This window comes from Miscanthus floridulus, chromosome 9 (assembly GCF_019320115.1).
Source record: "Miscanthus floridulus cultivar M001 chromosome 9, ASM1932011v1, whole genome shotgun sequence".
NCBI classification, from domain to species: Eukaryota; Viridiplantae; Streptophyta; class Magnoliopsida; order Poales; family Poaceae; genus Miscanthus; species Miscanthus floridulus.
Genome location: NC_089588.1, coordinates 126,511,255 through 126,526,509, shown reverse-complemented (window position 1 = coordinate 126,526,509; position 15,255 = coordinate 126,511,255). Strand labels below are relative to the sequence as shown.

Genomic DNA, 15,255 nt, shown 5'->3' with positions numbered 1-15,255 from the left:
GCTATTTAGCTTGGAATTTGACATTCCACCATTTTCCAAAGTTCATGTATAAGCCTATCTCAAATTCATAAGGTGTGCGATGAAAATTGGTTATATAGATCGCCATGTTATATTTCTACTTTGCAACTTATAATACGCTCTCCTACGGTAGAAATGCAACACATAAGTATCTCTCTCATATAGTCAATAATAATATACAAATATAATTCATATACAACCATATTAGCTTAATTAATATGTGTCTAAATTATGATTCTTAAAATGAATTTAATTCAAGGATCCAAACGGGGCCTCCCTGTTCGCTTGAACTTATCAGCCTGGTTTATCAGTCATGGTACCGTCTTTTTTCTCTCACAATAAATCAGCGAACCATACTTTTCAGCCTGGCTTTTCAACAGTTACGTTAAAGTTGTACACCATTCATATTATATACTCAGTTAAAAAATATGTTACATACTTGAATAATATCAACAACGTGAAGTTTTGTGTCCAACGTTAATAGCTGTCACATTATATATTGAGCATGTAACGTGAAGTTTTACGTATACACGTAAATTTCATGTATGTTGGACACGTCTTTGGCATGTACACGTACACGTTGTAGTATGTCTTGTGGACATGTACGTACGACAGGGTTACTTGCATAAACAAATAGGTAGTCTATATATGCTACCTAAATTATGTCATATCCAAAGTTACAAAAATAAAAAGATTTATCACATTCAATAGATCTTGTATGCATCAAAGATCTAAAAATGATCTTTACATCTAGAACTTTCCTTATTTTATCCTATTTTCCAAAATTAAAAATTAACTAAATATTTATTTGACCTATTACCTCCTAGAAACTAATAGATGATTCTAGCCGTCTGATCTAATGAAGGGCTTACAGTCATTTGGAGGCGCCATAGTAAATCTCCTTAGTGTATTATTAGTTTCTAATCCATATGGCATGGCATTATGCATGATTTACTGACAGTAAACAAAAGATGTTTATTCCTGTATATATCATGTCAACCACCACCATCATGTACCTAGTGTATTATTAGTTTCTAATCCATATGTGTCGACGAAATATGGTCGGCAGTCCACCGAGGGGGGTGCCCGTGGTGGTAGATTATCGGTAGGATGCGTGTAATCAGGAACCAGATGGTGACACAAGGCGCAGAGACAGCGATTTAGACAGGTTCGGGCCGTCTGGTCGACGTAATACCCTACGTCCTGTGTCTTTGGTGTATTGTATTGAGATGTATACTGTATGATCTGCTTTGATCTGTCCTCTAGGGGACCCTTGCCCCTCCTTATATACTCCGAAGGGACAAGGTTACAAGTAAAGTATCCTATTTGGTACTATTACAATGTCTTGATCTCACGGGCCGGGCCACCTCGGATGGTGCGGCCCATGTACCATCTTGTGGTACCCGGGGGTCTATCCCCCACAGCTAGTCCCCGAGCGCCATGTATTCTGATGCGACACGCCATTTCAACCTTCTCCGAACAGTGAGGCTTGAGTTCTTGACATCTCCGACCACCGTTGTCGCCGGAGAAGGAGGTTGTCCGAAGAATGTATGGTGCTCTTAAGAAGAAAGAAAAAGATTTCCGTCCTGGGAAGTGTGCCCACTTGTATTTCTGAAAAGAAATGTAAGTGCGTCCTGAAGCGTAGCGTCCTTGATCATCAGAGGCTTAGAGGTCGAAAAACAAACACATTCACCGCAAGGTGAAGTGTGCCCACTTAGTCCCCGAGCCTGGTAGTAGGTGACGTAGGCACGTGATGCCAGGGTCTAAAAAGAATTCCCAGTTAAGTTGAGAATCCAAACGTCGTACAGGCGATACAAGATGCACCGGTAGGTGCATCGTACCGATGTAGTCCCCGAGCTTGCTGGAAGGCGAGGTATAAGCCTTGTAGCAAGGTCTAAATGAGAAAGAATATCCCCAACTGTATGCGAGTTGCCTGTCGCATGTAGTCGAGACGCAAAGTCCCCGAGCCGTGGTCGGAGAGTAGTCGAGGCAGTCCCCGAGCATAGGTCGAGGAGCGAGCGACGAAGTCCCCGAGCCGTGGTCGAGGCAGTCCCCGAGCACAGGTCGAGGAGCGAGCGACGAAGTCCCCGAGACGTGGTCGGAGCTCAGCGGAGCTGCTCGAGATGTGATCGACGTGGTCGGAGCTCGGAGTGGTCTGGCGAGTCCCCGAGCACGAGCGTGGGCTAGCCAGAGTCCTCGAGCACCGTAGGGGTCTTGACGAACCCTGAAGCATGAGCTCGCTGACTGAACTGTGTTCCTGAAAAATAAACACGGAGAGCGGTAGTACATGATGGTGTACGAAATATATTGACCTCTCTATAGGAGGTGAAGTAAACACTTGGTGTTCGGTTGGCGATGAATTATACTTGGTGTAATATTCGAAAAATAACATTAGCTGTTTTTAGCCCTTTTGTTATGTAGAGGCGTAGCGCGATGTATTAACCTGTCCTGAAGAATGCGCCAGCCCTGGGCTGACCAACATCTCGTAGCGCGAGGTACGGAACGCTGCCGCGCGTAGAGTGCCAGTGTTACCAGGGAGAGACTGCCGACTACCCGTAGCGCAGAGGGCGGACTCTCATGCACGCGTGGGGTGGAGCCGGAGACAGTGCCGGCTCTGGGATTCTCAAGCAGGAAGGAAAACGTATCGGCGAACCATTGTAAAAACTTATACATGTTTTGGACTGTATGTATGGAGAAAATTCGACGCGGAGCGCACCCTAAGGGTGGTCGGCGGAGGTGTACGATGATCGAAGAAATTTTCAATTAAAAATAATACTTAGCTTTATTGACGACCGGTGGGTGTAGTCGGTGTGTTGCGATGTTCGAGAGATGGCTTGACGTGTCGTTGGCGATGAAGTTGTCCAGTCCTCGAGCTTTTTGACCTGTCGTCATGACTGTGGTCGCGATTGTCGTAGCGCCGTTCTTCGCGGCGATCATCATTGGGACGTAGTCTTGTGGTCGAGGTGGTCGAAGCTCGGCGGAGCTGCTCGGGACGTGGTCGGAGCTCGGCGGAGCTGCTCGGGACGTGGTCGACGTGGTCGCGGTCGACGTGGTCGGAGCTCGGCGGAGCTGCTCAAGACGTGGTCGACGTGGTCCGTGGTCGACGTGATCCGGATGGCTTGCTTGTGGCTCGATGCAGTCGGACGGGCGCGTGGGGTTGTAGTTGTAGTCGCGCTTGCGTCGGAGCCATGATGACGTTGAGGTCTTGATCTTTGAGAATTGTTGCCGCTGCGGATTTGTACTCCTTCCCAAACGTCGGCACAGTGTTGGATCTTGTCGTAATACACGCATGCATCTTCCTGTATCTGAGCGATGCACGCATGCAGATACATATGCATGTACACGCAAGAAGCCAAGTTCGGACCGGCTTGCATGCTGCTACATGTTGTCGGAACTTCCGGGAAAGTCGGAGTTGTTGATCGAGACGGAGTTGAAGTCGAGCTCAGCGGGCAGAGTCGGAATCGGTACCAGGTGAGTCGATCCCAGTACGGTGCTTGATGATGCCGCTGATGAAGTGGTTTACGATCGAGACGAGGCGGTTGCTCATGGACCAGGCGATGAGCACATGTGAGCCCGAAGGAGATCTGAACTATCTTCAGCTTGCATGGCACTGTAGATCACACAGCCTTCGATTTCTTGCTTGCCTGACAGCTTGCACCCGAACGTTCACGCATGCGGTGGACTGGCAGCCAGCAACAACCAACATGCAAGTCCAATCTAGTCCTGTAGGGTTACGATGAACTGACGTCGTGGTTCGTAGAAGTAGTGGCCGATGCCAAATCTGTGGTAGTAGATTCTGAACGCCCCTTTCAATGACGCTGCTGAAGCTGGGAAGCAGACCCGATCTCGTTGAAATCTCGGCTTGCTTCCCAGGTATACGACGCCGGAGACGACGCCGTAGATAGCCGTCTTAACGACGAGTTCGCACAGCGACGTCAAGCCACTGCAAGAGCCTCAAGACGACGACTCCATCGTAGGTGAAGGACGCCGCCGCCAGAAGCTAAATTGCCACGGATGGCATTGATCTTCAGATCCCATCTGGTTCGCCGTAGATCAGCGTGCACGATCCCCTAAAGGGGTCCCCTACCTGGCGCGCCACTGTCGACGAAATATGGTCGGCAGTCCACCGAGGGGGGTGCCCGTGGTGGTAGATTATCGGTAGGATGCGTGTGATCAGGAACCAGATGGTGACACAAGGCGCAGAGACAGCGATTTAGACAGGTTCGGGCCGTCTGGTCGACGTAATACCCTACGTCCTGTGTCTTTGGTGTATTGTATTGAGATGTATACTGTATGATCTGCTTTGATCTGTCCTCTAGGGGACCCTTGCCCCTCCTTATATACTCCGAAGGGACAAGGTTACAAGTAAAGTATCCTATTTGGTACTATTACAATGTCTTGATCTCACGGGCCGGGCCACCTCGGATGGTGCGGCCCATGTACCATCTTGTGGTACCCGGGGGTCTATCCCCCACAATATGGAATGGCATTATGCATGATTTATTGACAGTAGAGAAATGATGTTTATTCCTATATAACTGAATAACAAGGTGCACGAAAATTCTGGATGTGAGGTCACTATACTCATATAAAACCTAATGTACAAGGGCTTTGCTCGGACACTCCCAAATGACTGTGAACCATTCGTTTAATTCGATCAAATGGTTAAAATCATCTATTACCTACTAGGAAGTACATATATATTTATTTTAATTTTTTATTTTGTAAAATAGGATAAATAAGGTAATTTTTAGATATATAAAAATCTTTTTTCTACATCTAATTGATGGATGTGTAATCTATTAGATATGGTAAATCTTTTTATTTTGGAACTTTGGATTGATCTATTTTAATTAGCATGTTAGTCTTTTGATGATGCATGTAACGCTCCGTGTTAGGTACCGTCGTCATGTTAGCCCTCCGTGGCTCGCCCTCGGTGCGTTGCCGACGAGGTTTTCCATCTGTGGCGCCGCGCTATGTGGTGACGAGGCCGGCGGCGTCTGTGCAACAGGTAGATCACTGGCCGTGGGCGCCCAGATAACCAGATCTTCATGAGCCCCAGCCCCAACCGTAAGCCATCATTATCCTCAATCCTCATCTACATCTCGAGAAGCCTACCCTCTTCAATCCCCACTATGTACGGCCCTGCCACATGCCACTTTTAGTTACTGTGTTATTGCATCTTTAACAAATGGAATTTTGTTTGTAGATTGCATCCATATGCTATCTCGGGAAATTGCCAAGTGCCTCTGCTATTCTGTTGTCATATAAAGTCTGGAAGCAAGGTAAGGTTTGCAGACTGCTTCTGCAGAGTTCAATTAATAGTACAATAAGCTTCGAATGCCTGAACAAAACTGCTTGTGGAGATTCCTTGCACTCAGTACTAAGAAAGTTTGCCTATAATCTGTACTTGTGTAAATATTGCATTTTCTAATATGGGTTACATCTTACATTTTAACTGATCTGAATTTATTATCTAAAAACCTGACCTGAAGTTATTAATTTATTGTATCAGTAAGAAGGAAATTTGAGTATTGGTTGCCACCTGAGTAAGAAGGATGTAGCCAACGATACACGTAATTTGATTTTATTTATGCGTGCATTCCAGTACTGGTCTGCTGATGTCATAGACTTCAAATTTGTGTGAGTTTATTCTCTTATTCTACGGAATGCAGTTACTTTTTATTTGGTCTTTGCTTAAGTACTACGATTTTTATTGCACCTGTCTTTTATCAGACATGTGCCATATTGATGTGTTGACAGTTTGTAGTCAGTAACATGAAAAGGCTGCACGAGCCACCAAACTACTGATTGCTTCAAATCTGTGTTCAAATAATGCATCATGTTTCAGTTTTCCTTGCCAAATTCCTTGTCTAAACCTTTGTGTTATCATGTTCCAGCTTATTCTAGATAATTATTGCTTCTAATCCATATTTAGATAATGATCATGTTTCAGATTCCATGCCAAATTCCTTGTCTGAGCCTTTGTGTTCTCATGTTTCAGCTTCCGGGCATTAACTTCATAGAAGGGGTCAAATATATATCATAGATATATCAGCTTATGCAATGTTGCTTCAACTAGTAATTTTTCTTTTACCATGAAGTAAAGGTTAGTTTCCAAATTTTATTCTTGCTTCAGATGATTATTTCCTTAAGTTTGTGCACAGTAATTTTACCAATGTGCTCTTCCATCTATTGAAAATTTAAATTAGCAAGCCTCTTTCATATATCTGAAAATAGCTACATCCATCAACTGAAATTAGCAGAGTTAATGCTTCTTCATGCCTATATTGCTACCGAAACGTTGAGGTAAAATAATATAGGTTTGAGTTGTTATTGTGTATTGCTTGGATGTCAAAATCTCAGATCTTCTCAGTCATAGTTCTGATTATTCAGTGCACATAACGATTCAAGATGTTAACTCATGGGTTATATGTGAATGTCGCACATCTATGGTATTAAAGATATGTTTACCTTATACAGCTGCTTTCTATTCAAGAGCAGCTGTGCTCATTTTACTAGAAAGGGACTTATCATCTTGTTAATTCTTTTAATGATGGATATGGGTATAGATATACACTACCCCAGCCAACTTTTTCCGTGACGGCCAGAACCGTCAGGAAAAATAGTGTAAACCGTCGGGGATTGTTTTCCGTGACGGCAACCGTCAGGAATTGGCCGTCAGGGATTGACTGTCAGGGAAGGTGAAGTTTCCCTGACGGAAACCCGTCAGGGATGTTTCCTGACGGCTGGGCCCGTCAGGGGAAGGTCTCTCGCGACGGTTCATGGGCATACCGTCAGGAAATGTTTCCTGTCGGGTACTAAACCGTCAGGGAAGGTTTAAACTTTCCGTGACGGTTGTCTAACCGTCAGGAATTTCTCAAACTTTCTCTGTCACCCATCAAACCGTCAGGGAAACCTTTTTCCCTTCCTCTCGGTTACCTACCGTCAGGAAAGGTTTTGTCTACTCCTGACGGTATAGCTTTGACAGGAATTCATTTTTCCCAAAATACAGCTTATTAGAGCCATTAAAAATACTTTCAACAGCAACTAATTGCAGCAATATTACAAAGTCATTGAACCATTCATTTACATTACATTCCATGGTCTTCCAATATCATTCAAGTATTCACACGAACACTCAATCCAAAGCTGCATTGCACTTACTGCCTCCTACTTGGCCATCTAGTTAGGTACAGCTAGCATAATTTGAAGTACAGGATCAGCCACATGTTCAAATGGCAGTTTCATAACAGGAACCTATGAAGGCGATATATAGCTCCCAACCAAAATAGGCATCTAGCATCTATTACTTTAAGATGACATGCCATGACCCTTGAGGAGGCAATCTGCTAGTAGGTAGCTGCTATCTCACAACCAACATACCTCTGTTGCACAACATGTCCTTCAAACAGCATGCTGGTTGTTGCCTTGACCCTTGAGAAGGCAATCTGCTAGTAGCTAGTTGCTCTCTCAACCAAAAAATGCAGCTTTGGTGGCAATGTGCTGCTGTTTCTTCGCAAGCCTGCATGCTCTGAGTAGGCATTATGCAGCTGCTACTTCACAACTAGCACCCATGCTTTGAATAGCAACAAAATCCACTTTTGTTGCCCTTCTAACTTGCTGGTTGTTGCCAAAACCTGTAGTCTGATGAACAAAAGACTACGGCTCCAAAAAAATACTTCCTGCCATCACACAAATCAATGGCCATCGCTATTGTCCAGGTTGGCTGACGCATGAGAGGATCCATCTATAGCCCCTCCCTACATTCAAAATGAAAAAATTGGACCGTTCATGAGAATATGTAGACCAGATAAATTGTGGAAATGATTAACTTTGAAAGGAACATATCTATATGTGGACCAACATCAGGCACTATGAAAAGATGAAAGATGCTAAATGTTGCGGCTGCTGGTTCATGTTATTTGGAATGGCCAAGCAATACATCAATTTCAGTAAGATAATAATTATTCTTCATATTGATCAATATCAGCCCCAGCCCCCAAGTTAGTGCAATGTCCATCAGCCCCAACCCCCAAGTGAGTGATAAGTGTAATGATCAGACTTGAGTAGCAGTAGTTCAGATATTACGTGCATGGCTGCTAGTAGACAATGTGATAACTTAATATGCATCAACACTTAAGATTTAATCTCACCATCTCATTTTCTTCTTCCTGCAGTAGTTGAGGTGGTATCTCTATCTGTACTTTGCTAACAATGAGCTGCAAGTGAAGAATCATTAGTATTGCAATCTGACCTTCAATTCCATTGCAGAGATAGTGTACCAGAATAGAATTGTACCTCAAGTAGACGAGCATTACGCTTCACATCTCGAGTCAATGCAGCATTTTGTTGAGCCAAGGCCATGTTTTGTTGAGTTAACTGACCAACGGTTGCAACTGAATGCTCATATCTTGCAAACAGATTCTGAAAAGCCCTTGAGGTTGTTGGCCTTGTCCCACTTGCCTTAGCAACATCAATTATCATAGCCTTCTTCACAGCACCATCTCCTATTGCAAGACGACCATGGGCCAAGCCACCACCAATCTTGTATGCAATATGACCATCAAAGGGTTGCTCTTGCCAGTTATCTGGGTATTTTTCTTGTAATGCCTCATTGTAGGCATCCTAAAAACAACACAAGTAGTTAGCCAGGAATTAAGAATGGAAAAGCACATAAGTATATAGAAATTCTGCTACATACAACAAGTTTCTTTGTCTGCTGAGGAATTGGCCCAGCATTCCCATTGGCATCACAATTTTTAACACCAGATCTCATGCAGCAGAAAGCATTTGTTACTGTGCCTTTCGTAGGTCCATACTTTGCTCCCTTCAAGGCATAAAAAGAAGTGATCAATGTTTTTTTGAGCATGAAATGGCAGGTGCTCTGCCTTTGCATTAAGTAGAGGTGAAAAGAATAGGTACAGATAAGTTTAAATGCTGGTTATACTTTCTAGCTATGTTCAAATGGGAGTGATCAATGTTAATGCCTAATAAATAATCAAAGTCATTCAGAAAGAAATTGCTTGTGATAAAGTAGATTACCAGAAATTGTTGAGTCTCAACTAATGGCCTAGAACCACCCCTATTTTGAGCGCCATCAGGATTTTTTTTCCGAGAATCTTGCCCAAGCTTCCTTTTCTTCAAGTATTCAGCAGAGCACCAATACTTGCAAAGGGACTCCCAGCATTCATCAGTGAACCAATCAGGCTTGCACTGCATGTACTCTTCAAAAGTAAGTAACTTAGAAGATGCAAATGCATCAGTCTTTGGGCTTTTAATGATCTCCCGATAGTAGTACTTGACAGCATCTGGACGAGCTTGGTACATCATATTCTTGCATTGATTGTGTGCATATTTCTCAAATACACGGTCTGCTTCGTCTTCAAGTTCTTCAGGAACTGAATATATGCTCTGCACAAGAAACAACCATCAAGCATACTGCAGTGGACAGAACCTAATTCTTGTGCAACATGAAAGAAGTGCAATGGCAAAACTTAATTCTCACCCAAAACTCTTGTTTCACACGGTCAGCTGGTGTTTGACCATCATTCCTTACAATGTGCGAATAGTGGGACCATTTGCTTGCATGATATTTGAACTCACAACCATCTCTAGTAGTCCCTTTGATGATTGGGGGATATTCTTTCTTTAAAATCACTCCAAGGATGGGGCCTTTCTTCATTTTATCATCAATTGAGTAGTTAGCGTAGCGGAATTGGCTGCGTCAATCAGAAAAGTGAATCAAGGCAAAAAATGGATTAGCAAGTTCTAACAGTAGCATTGTCCACACTAGGGAGAAAAAAATAGTGGTCACATACTTGTCACCCTCAGGTATTAAGGCTATCTGACCATTGCGAGGCTTATGCGGTTTATTGCGGCCCCTTATCCTCTTTGCTTCGGGGGGCTGACTGTCCACGTCATTTGTGACGTCACTTGACCGTGGTCGCCTATCCGTCCGATGATTGAACGACTGCATCTCCTGCCACAAAAAAATGTTACAAAAAGAAGTACAAGCTGTAGAAAAACAAAAACTGCATACATAAGATACATAGCAACACAAATAAGATGCACATAAAGAAACTAAAACCGTCACATTCTCATACAAGATACATAGCATCACACATATAAGAAACATAGCAGGTACATGAGTCCAGATTTGGATAGAAATAGAAATTAAACAACAAGATACATGAGTCCAAATTTTAGATAGAAATAAGACTTAAACATTAGTACAATAATTTCAGAAATACAACAATCATTTTTAGAAATCCTCTTCTTCGTAGCAGTCTTCATCATAGGATTCAGCATCATCTTCGTCGCCTTCTTCATCACTTTCTAATATCTCTTCCTGCTCTGGAGCAACAGTTTGCTTCTCTAGCTGTTCCAATTCTTTTGGATCAGTTATTTCATCTGAGGCTAATGTGTCAATCAATTCAATGTCACCTAGATCGATCACAAATGTGCCTTCCAATCCATCCTCTTGGAAAAATGAGATGTCATTTGTTGGCCCTTCAGTTTCAATGGAATCATTGTTGATGTCGATTGGAGGCAAACGATCTCTTGGTGCCACATGGTACACTACCCACCAGTCTTTTAAACTAGGGTCGTCACTAGCATATGATAGATAATAAACCTGTGTAACTTGACTTGCCAACACAAACGGTTCAAAATTTTGAAGCCTAGAGCTATGCTTCACTTCCACCAGACCAAGATTTTCAGTTCGCTTAACACCCCTAGAAGTCGGATCAAACCAGCGGCAATAAAATAAAACTAGATCAAGTTGTTCCCTGCCTTCCCATGAAATTTTAATGATGTCTTCAATAACACCAAAGTACTCAAGAGCATTTCCATTGTCATCAGTACACGTCACACAAACACCACTATTGGTTGTAGCCAATCCTGCCCGCTTACTCTCATACTTCTCAGACCGAAACCTATATCCATTCACATCATAGCAACCATAGGAGGACACCCTTTTGCGAAACCCATATGAAATTTGACGCAACACATTGTGAACACTTGATCTGATTGCACACTGCAAACAGTTGCATTTCATTTATTAGTGTTTATTACGATTTAAATAGGAAAAAAAAACTTGCTAAAATTGAGTTGTGACATTACTATGTTTTTGAACCAATCAAAGAAATTGGGGCCTCTATTTCTGCCACGTGTGCCTTTCCAACCATTTAATCTTAAGTTACTAATATCCCGTGCACTTGGCTGTGAGCGACCCTTCCATTGTTCATTATCAAATTCTCTACAAGGACATATTTGACATTGTTACAGTACAAGTATCAATCAAAAAATAACTTTGAACCATATAAGTAGAAGGCATACTTGAAGAAATCATCCATTTCAGGGATGTTAGTTAATATGTATAGGGCTGCTGCCTTTGACTGTTCTATTGTGAGGTCACGAAAACCCAGTGAGATGAAGCATCTACCAATGTGTTCAAACAGTTCAATGCCACAATCCCTTACAGAAGTTGAGCCAGCATCATCATATCTAGGTGTTTTATTTCGAACAGAATGTACATTAGATCTAAAATACAGAGAGAGAAAGTTTGTGGCCTCTTCAACAAGATAAGCCTCAACAATGGAGCCCTCAACTCGAGCCTTATTTCGGACTTTGTTTTTAATGCCCAGAATATACCTACATGTTAAATTCCATTTAGTAAATCCAATAGGTACCATACTAAATAGATGAAAGGGAAAGTTTTTGGTTCACCTCTCAAATGGATACATCCATCGATATTGGACAGGGCCTCCTAATAATGCCTCATCAGCAAGATGAATTATTAAGTGTTGCATTGGATTGAAGAAACCTGGGGGGAATATTTTCTCTAGTTTGCAAATAAGCACTGCTATGTTCTCTTTCAATGATAATATTGAATCTTTGCTGATTTGTTTAGCACACAACTGCCTATAAAAATAACTCAACTCTGCCAAAGAAGTCCAAATACCTTCAGGTAGAAACCCTCGAAATGCAACAGGCAGTACACGCTCAATAAAGATATGAAAGTCATGACTTTTCAAACCAAAAATCTTCTTTTGCAGCAGATTAACCCCACGCCTAATATTAGCAGCATACCCATCTGGAAACTTGAGTTCTTGGAACCAATTTAGAATTTTGATCTTATCATCCTTATCTATACAGTATGGGGCCCTTGGTCTCTGCCACTTCCCATTCCTTTTATACAAATGAAGAGATGGACGGTCACAAAGCAGCTCTATGTCTTGTCTAGCTTTCACATTATCTTTAGTCTTATCTTTAATATCAAAACATGTGTTCCAAATAGCTTCAGCCACATTTTTTTCATTATGCATCACATCTATATTGTGACGAAGCAGTAATTTAGTAAAGTAAGGAAGCTGCCAAAGGCCACTTATATATTTCCAGTTGTGTTGTTTTCCATATTTGTCTGTATCATCGACCAGTCTGTATAGCTGATCCTTAACCTCCACTCCGGTTAAACTCCTAGGGGGTCCTTCATGTACTACCTTGCCCTTGCGAAACGCATTTGCTTCGTTTCGAAAGGGATGATCTATAGGAAGAAACCGCCTATGGCAGTCAAACCATGTAGCCTTAAGGCCTTTCTTTAATCGATATGCATTGCCCTCACACATGCATTGTGGACATGCAAAAATCCCATGGGTGCTCCATCCAGCAAACATGCCATATGCTGGAAAATCATGTATTGACCATAAGTATGATGCTCTCATAGTAAAGTGTCGCTTCACCGAAGCATCATATGTTTTTACCCCAGCCCATAAATTTAGCAATTCATCTATCATAGGTTGTAGCAATACACTTAGTTTGTTTCCAGGATGTTCTGGTCCAGGGATGACCATAGCAAGGAATATGTACTCAGGCTTCATGCAAACACCAGGAGGAAGATTATAGGGAACCCAAAAAACTGGCCAACAAGAGTAAGAAGCTGCATTCAATTTATATGGTGTGAATCCATCAGTTGCAAACCCAAGTCTTACGTTCCTAGCATCTTCTGCAAAATCTGGGAAATCATCATCAAATTGCTTCCATGCCTTGCCATGGCATGGATGCAACATTTTTGTAGACCTTGCGACATGATCTTCTTTGTGTGAACGCATTAGTTTTGCTGTGCCCTCATGTGCATATAATCTTTGTAACCTATCTGTAATAGGCAGGTAGCGCAACACTTTACGTGGAACCTTGTTTGATCCATCCTTATAGCGGGAGGTACCACATATGTCACACGTATCCTTATTCTTGTTATCTTTGTAGTATAGCATACAATTTTTTTCACAAACATCAATTTTATGGTATTGCATGCCAAGGCCCTCTAGCAGTTTTTTGGAACGATAGAAATCTTGGGGGATCTTAGAATTAGGGGGAAGGAGTTCATGCACAAGGCCCACATAATTATCATAACATGCTACTGACAGATTGTACTGTGATTTAATGGCCAATAGACGAGCAACAGTAGAGAGCCTAGAGTGCAAGGTTTGGTCATGTACTCGCTCATCTGCACTAACAGCCATTCTATAGAAAGCTTCAGCAAAACCAGTTGGTGTTTCCTCATCTAATGGTGGGTGCCCACCAGCTAAGTCAACAAGCATATCATCCATTCGATCCGTCTCACCAAATCCCTCAGGCTGTACCTCTAAACCAATCACATGTTCATGGTTTTCCCGCCTCTCTCCATGTGATGTCCAAGTTTGGTAATTTTCTTTGTACCCATTGTGGCACAAATGCAACTCTATCTTAGGCCTTTTATGCCTGAAATAATTCCGACACATGGCACAAGGGCACTTAATTGTATCAGACTCAACTAATTCAGGGATTGAGTAGGCACGATCCAAAAACTCATTTGTTTTCTCAACCCATTCATTCGTTGGCCTACCACGCTTCCAACCACTATACATCCAGCCACGATCTGCCATATCTTATCTGCAAACTTATGAGAAGTTTAGAACTACTAACCAGCTGCAAATCAAATTCTGTGCATACAATTCTGGAAGCAGTTGTGGAATGGCAACAAGAACAACCAATGAGATCAGCAGTCAGACACCTGTTAAACATCGAATGAAAATATCAGTCATTGCTAAACAAGAAATGTACAAAAAAAGTCAGTTTTTTAAATACTAATACAGTGCAGAATCAACAACATGATTTAACCCATTTTAAGAGATGGCTATAGAGAATGACAATGGAATTAAGGAGCGAAGAACTAACCAACCATTTCAAGCAAACCAGAGATATAATAAATAGAGCAAAATCCGGTCACAAGTCATATCACAACCACAATACAAAGGACGGAATCAATCAGATTAAATGACAATACAATTCTATTACCGTGCCAGTAAGAAAGTAGCAGACATGAACATAGGATAGTATACTGAAACGAAAACTACACTCCAAATGTTTTAACAATGCCAAAAAATTCAGATAAGTTATAGTACTATTGAGATTAAGGTTCATTGAAAGAAACGCTTACCACTAAATGGTAACTCCCAGTGTAGCCAGAAGCGAAATGGCAACAGCAATAGCCTCGAGTCAACTTACCTGTTACAAATTTACAACTTATGTATGTCCGACAAAACCAAAGAAGAAATACTGTATAGCATGAATCGATAAAAATCTGAGAGGATGAACTAACCAACTAGATCTTCACTGGACAATCACTAGCAGAAATTCCAGGTCGTCAATAGGTGCTTAAGAAAATGTCTCTCAGGCCATGATTCACCTCTCCCACTTCTGTACATGCACAGCACAATTTGCTTCAGGCCTAAAAAGAAAAGGAAGAAATCTCCACAAGCAGTTGGGGTGATAACAGAACTATCGTGAGTACCTGGAATCACAGAGCAAGGGGATGAACTTGGATTGTTGATGCAACTTATACCAGATCTGTGAGATTGAAGGCAGCCACCTTTTCCACCGTACACATACAAGCAAGAACGAATTTGCTTTAGTAAAAAAAAGGAAAATTCCATCGAACACATACAAGCAACAACAGAATTGGTGGTACCTCGTACCTGGCTTCTGGACGTCGTGGGGAACGGCGTCGGGGCTAGGGTATAGGGGCGGGGGCGACGAGTCCGGTGGCTGACAGCATGGCGGCGGGTGGCCGACGGCCGGCGGCCGGCGGCGCTAGGGTTTCTAGGCGCCGGGGCTAGGGAATAGGAGAAGCAGCGACTGTTCTGGTGGCTGAGGACGGCCGACGGCGGGCGGGCGGTGGCGGGCTGCCGGCGGCGG

General features: G+C 42.6%; 1 protein-coding gene across 1 annotated transcript; it reads right to left on the bottom strand.

Moving 5' to 3' along the window:
* Positions 1–10,282: 10,282 nt before the first annotated feature.
* Positions 10,283–14,043, bottom strand: LOC136482893 (uncharacterized). The gene is made up of 5 exons (XM_066480053.1): positions 13,677–14,043; positions 11,749–11,798; positions 11,359–11,562; positions 11,143–11,278; positions 10,283–11,056 (listed from the first exon to the last, which is right to left on the bottom strand). Exons 1-5 carry the CDS (start codon positions 13,941–13,943, stop codon positions 10,283–10,285), a joined length of 1,431 nt encoding a protein of 476 aa, XP_066336150.1. The 5' UTR covers positions 13,944–14,043.
* Positions 14,044–15,255: the final 1,212 nt, after the last annotated feature.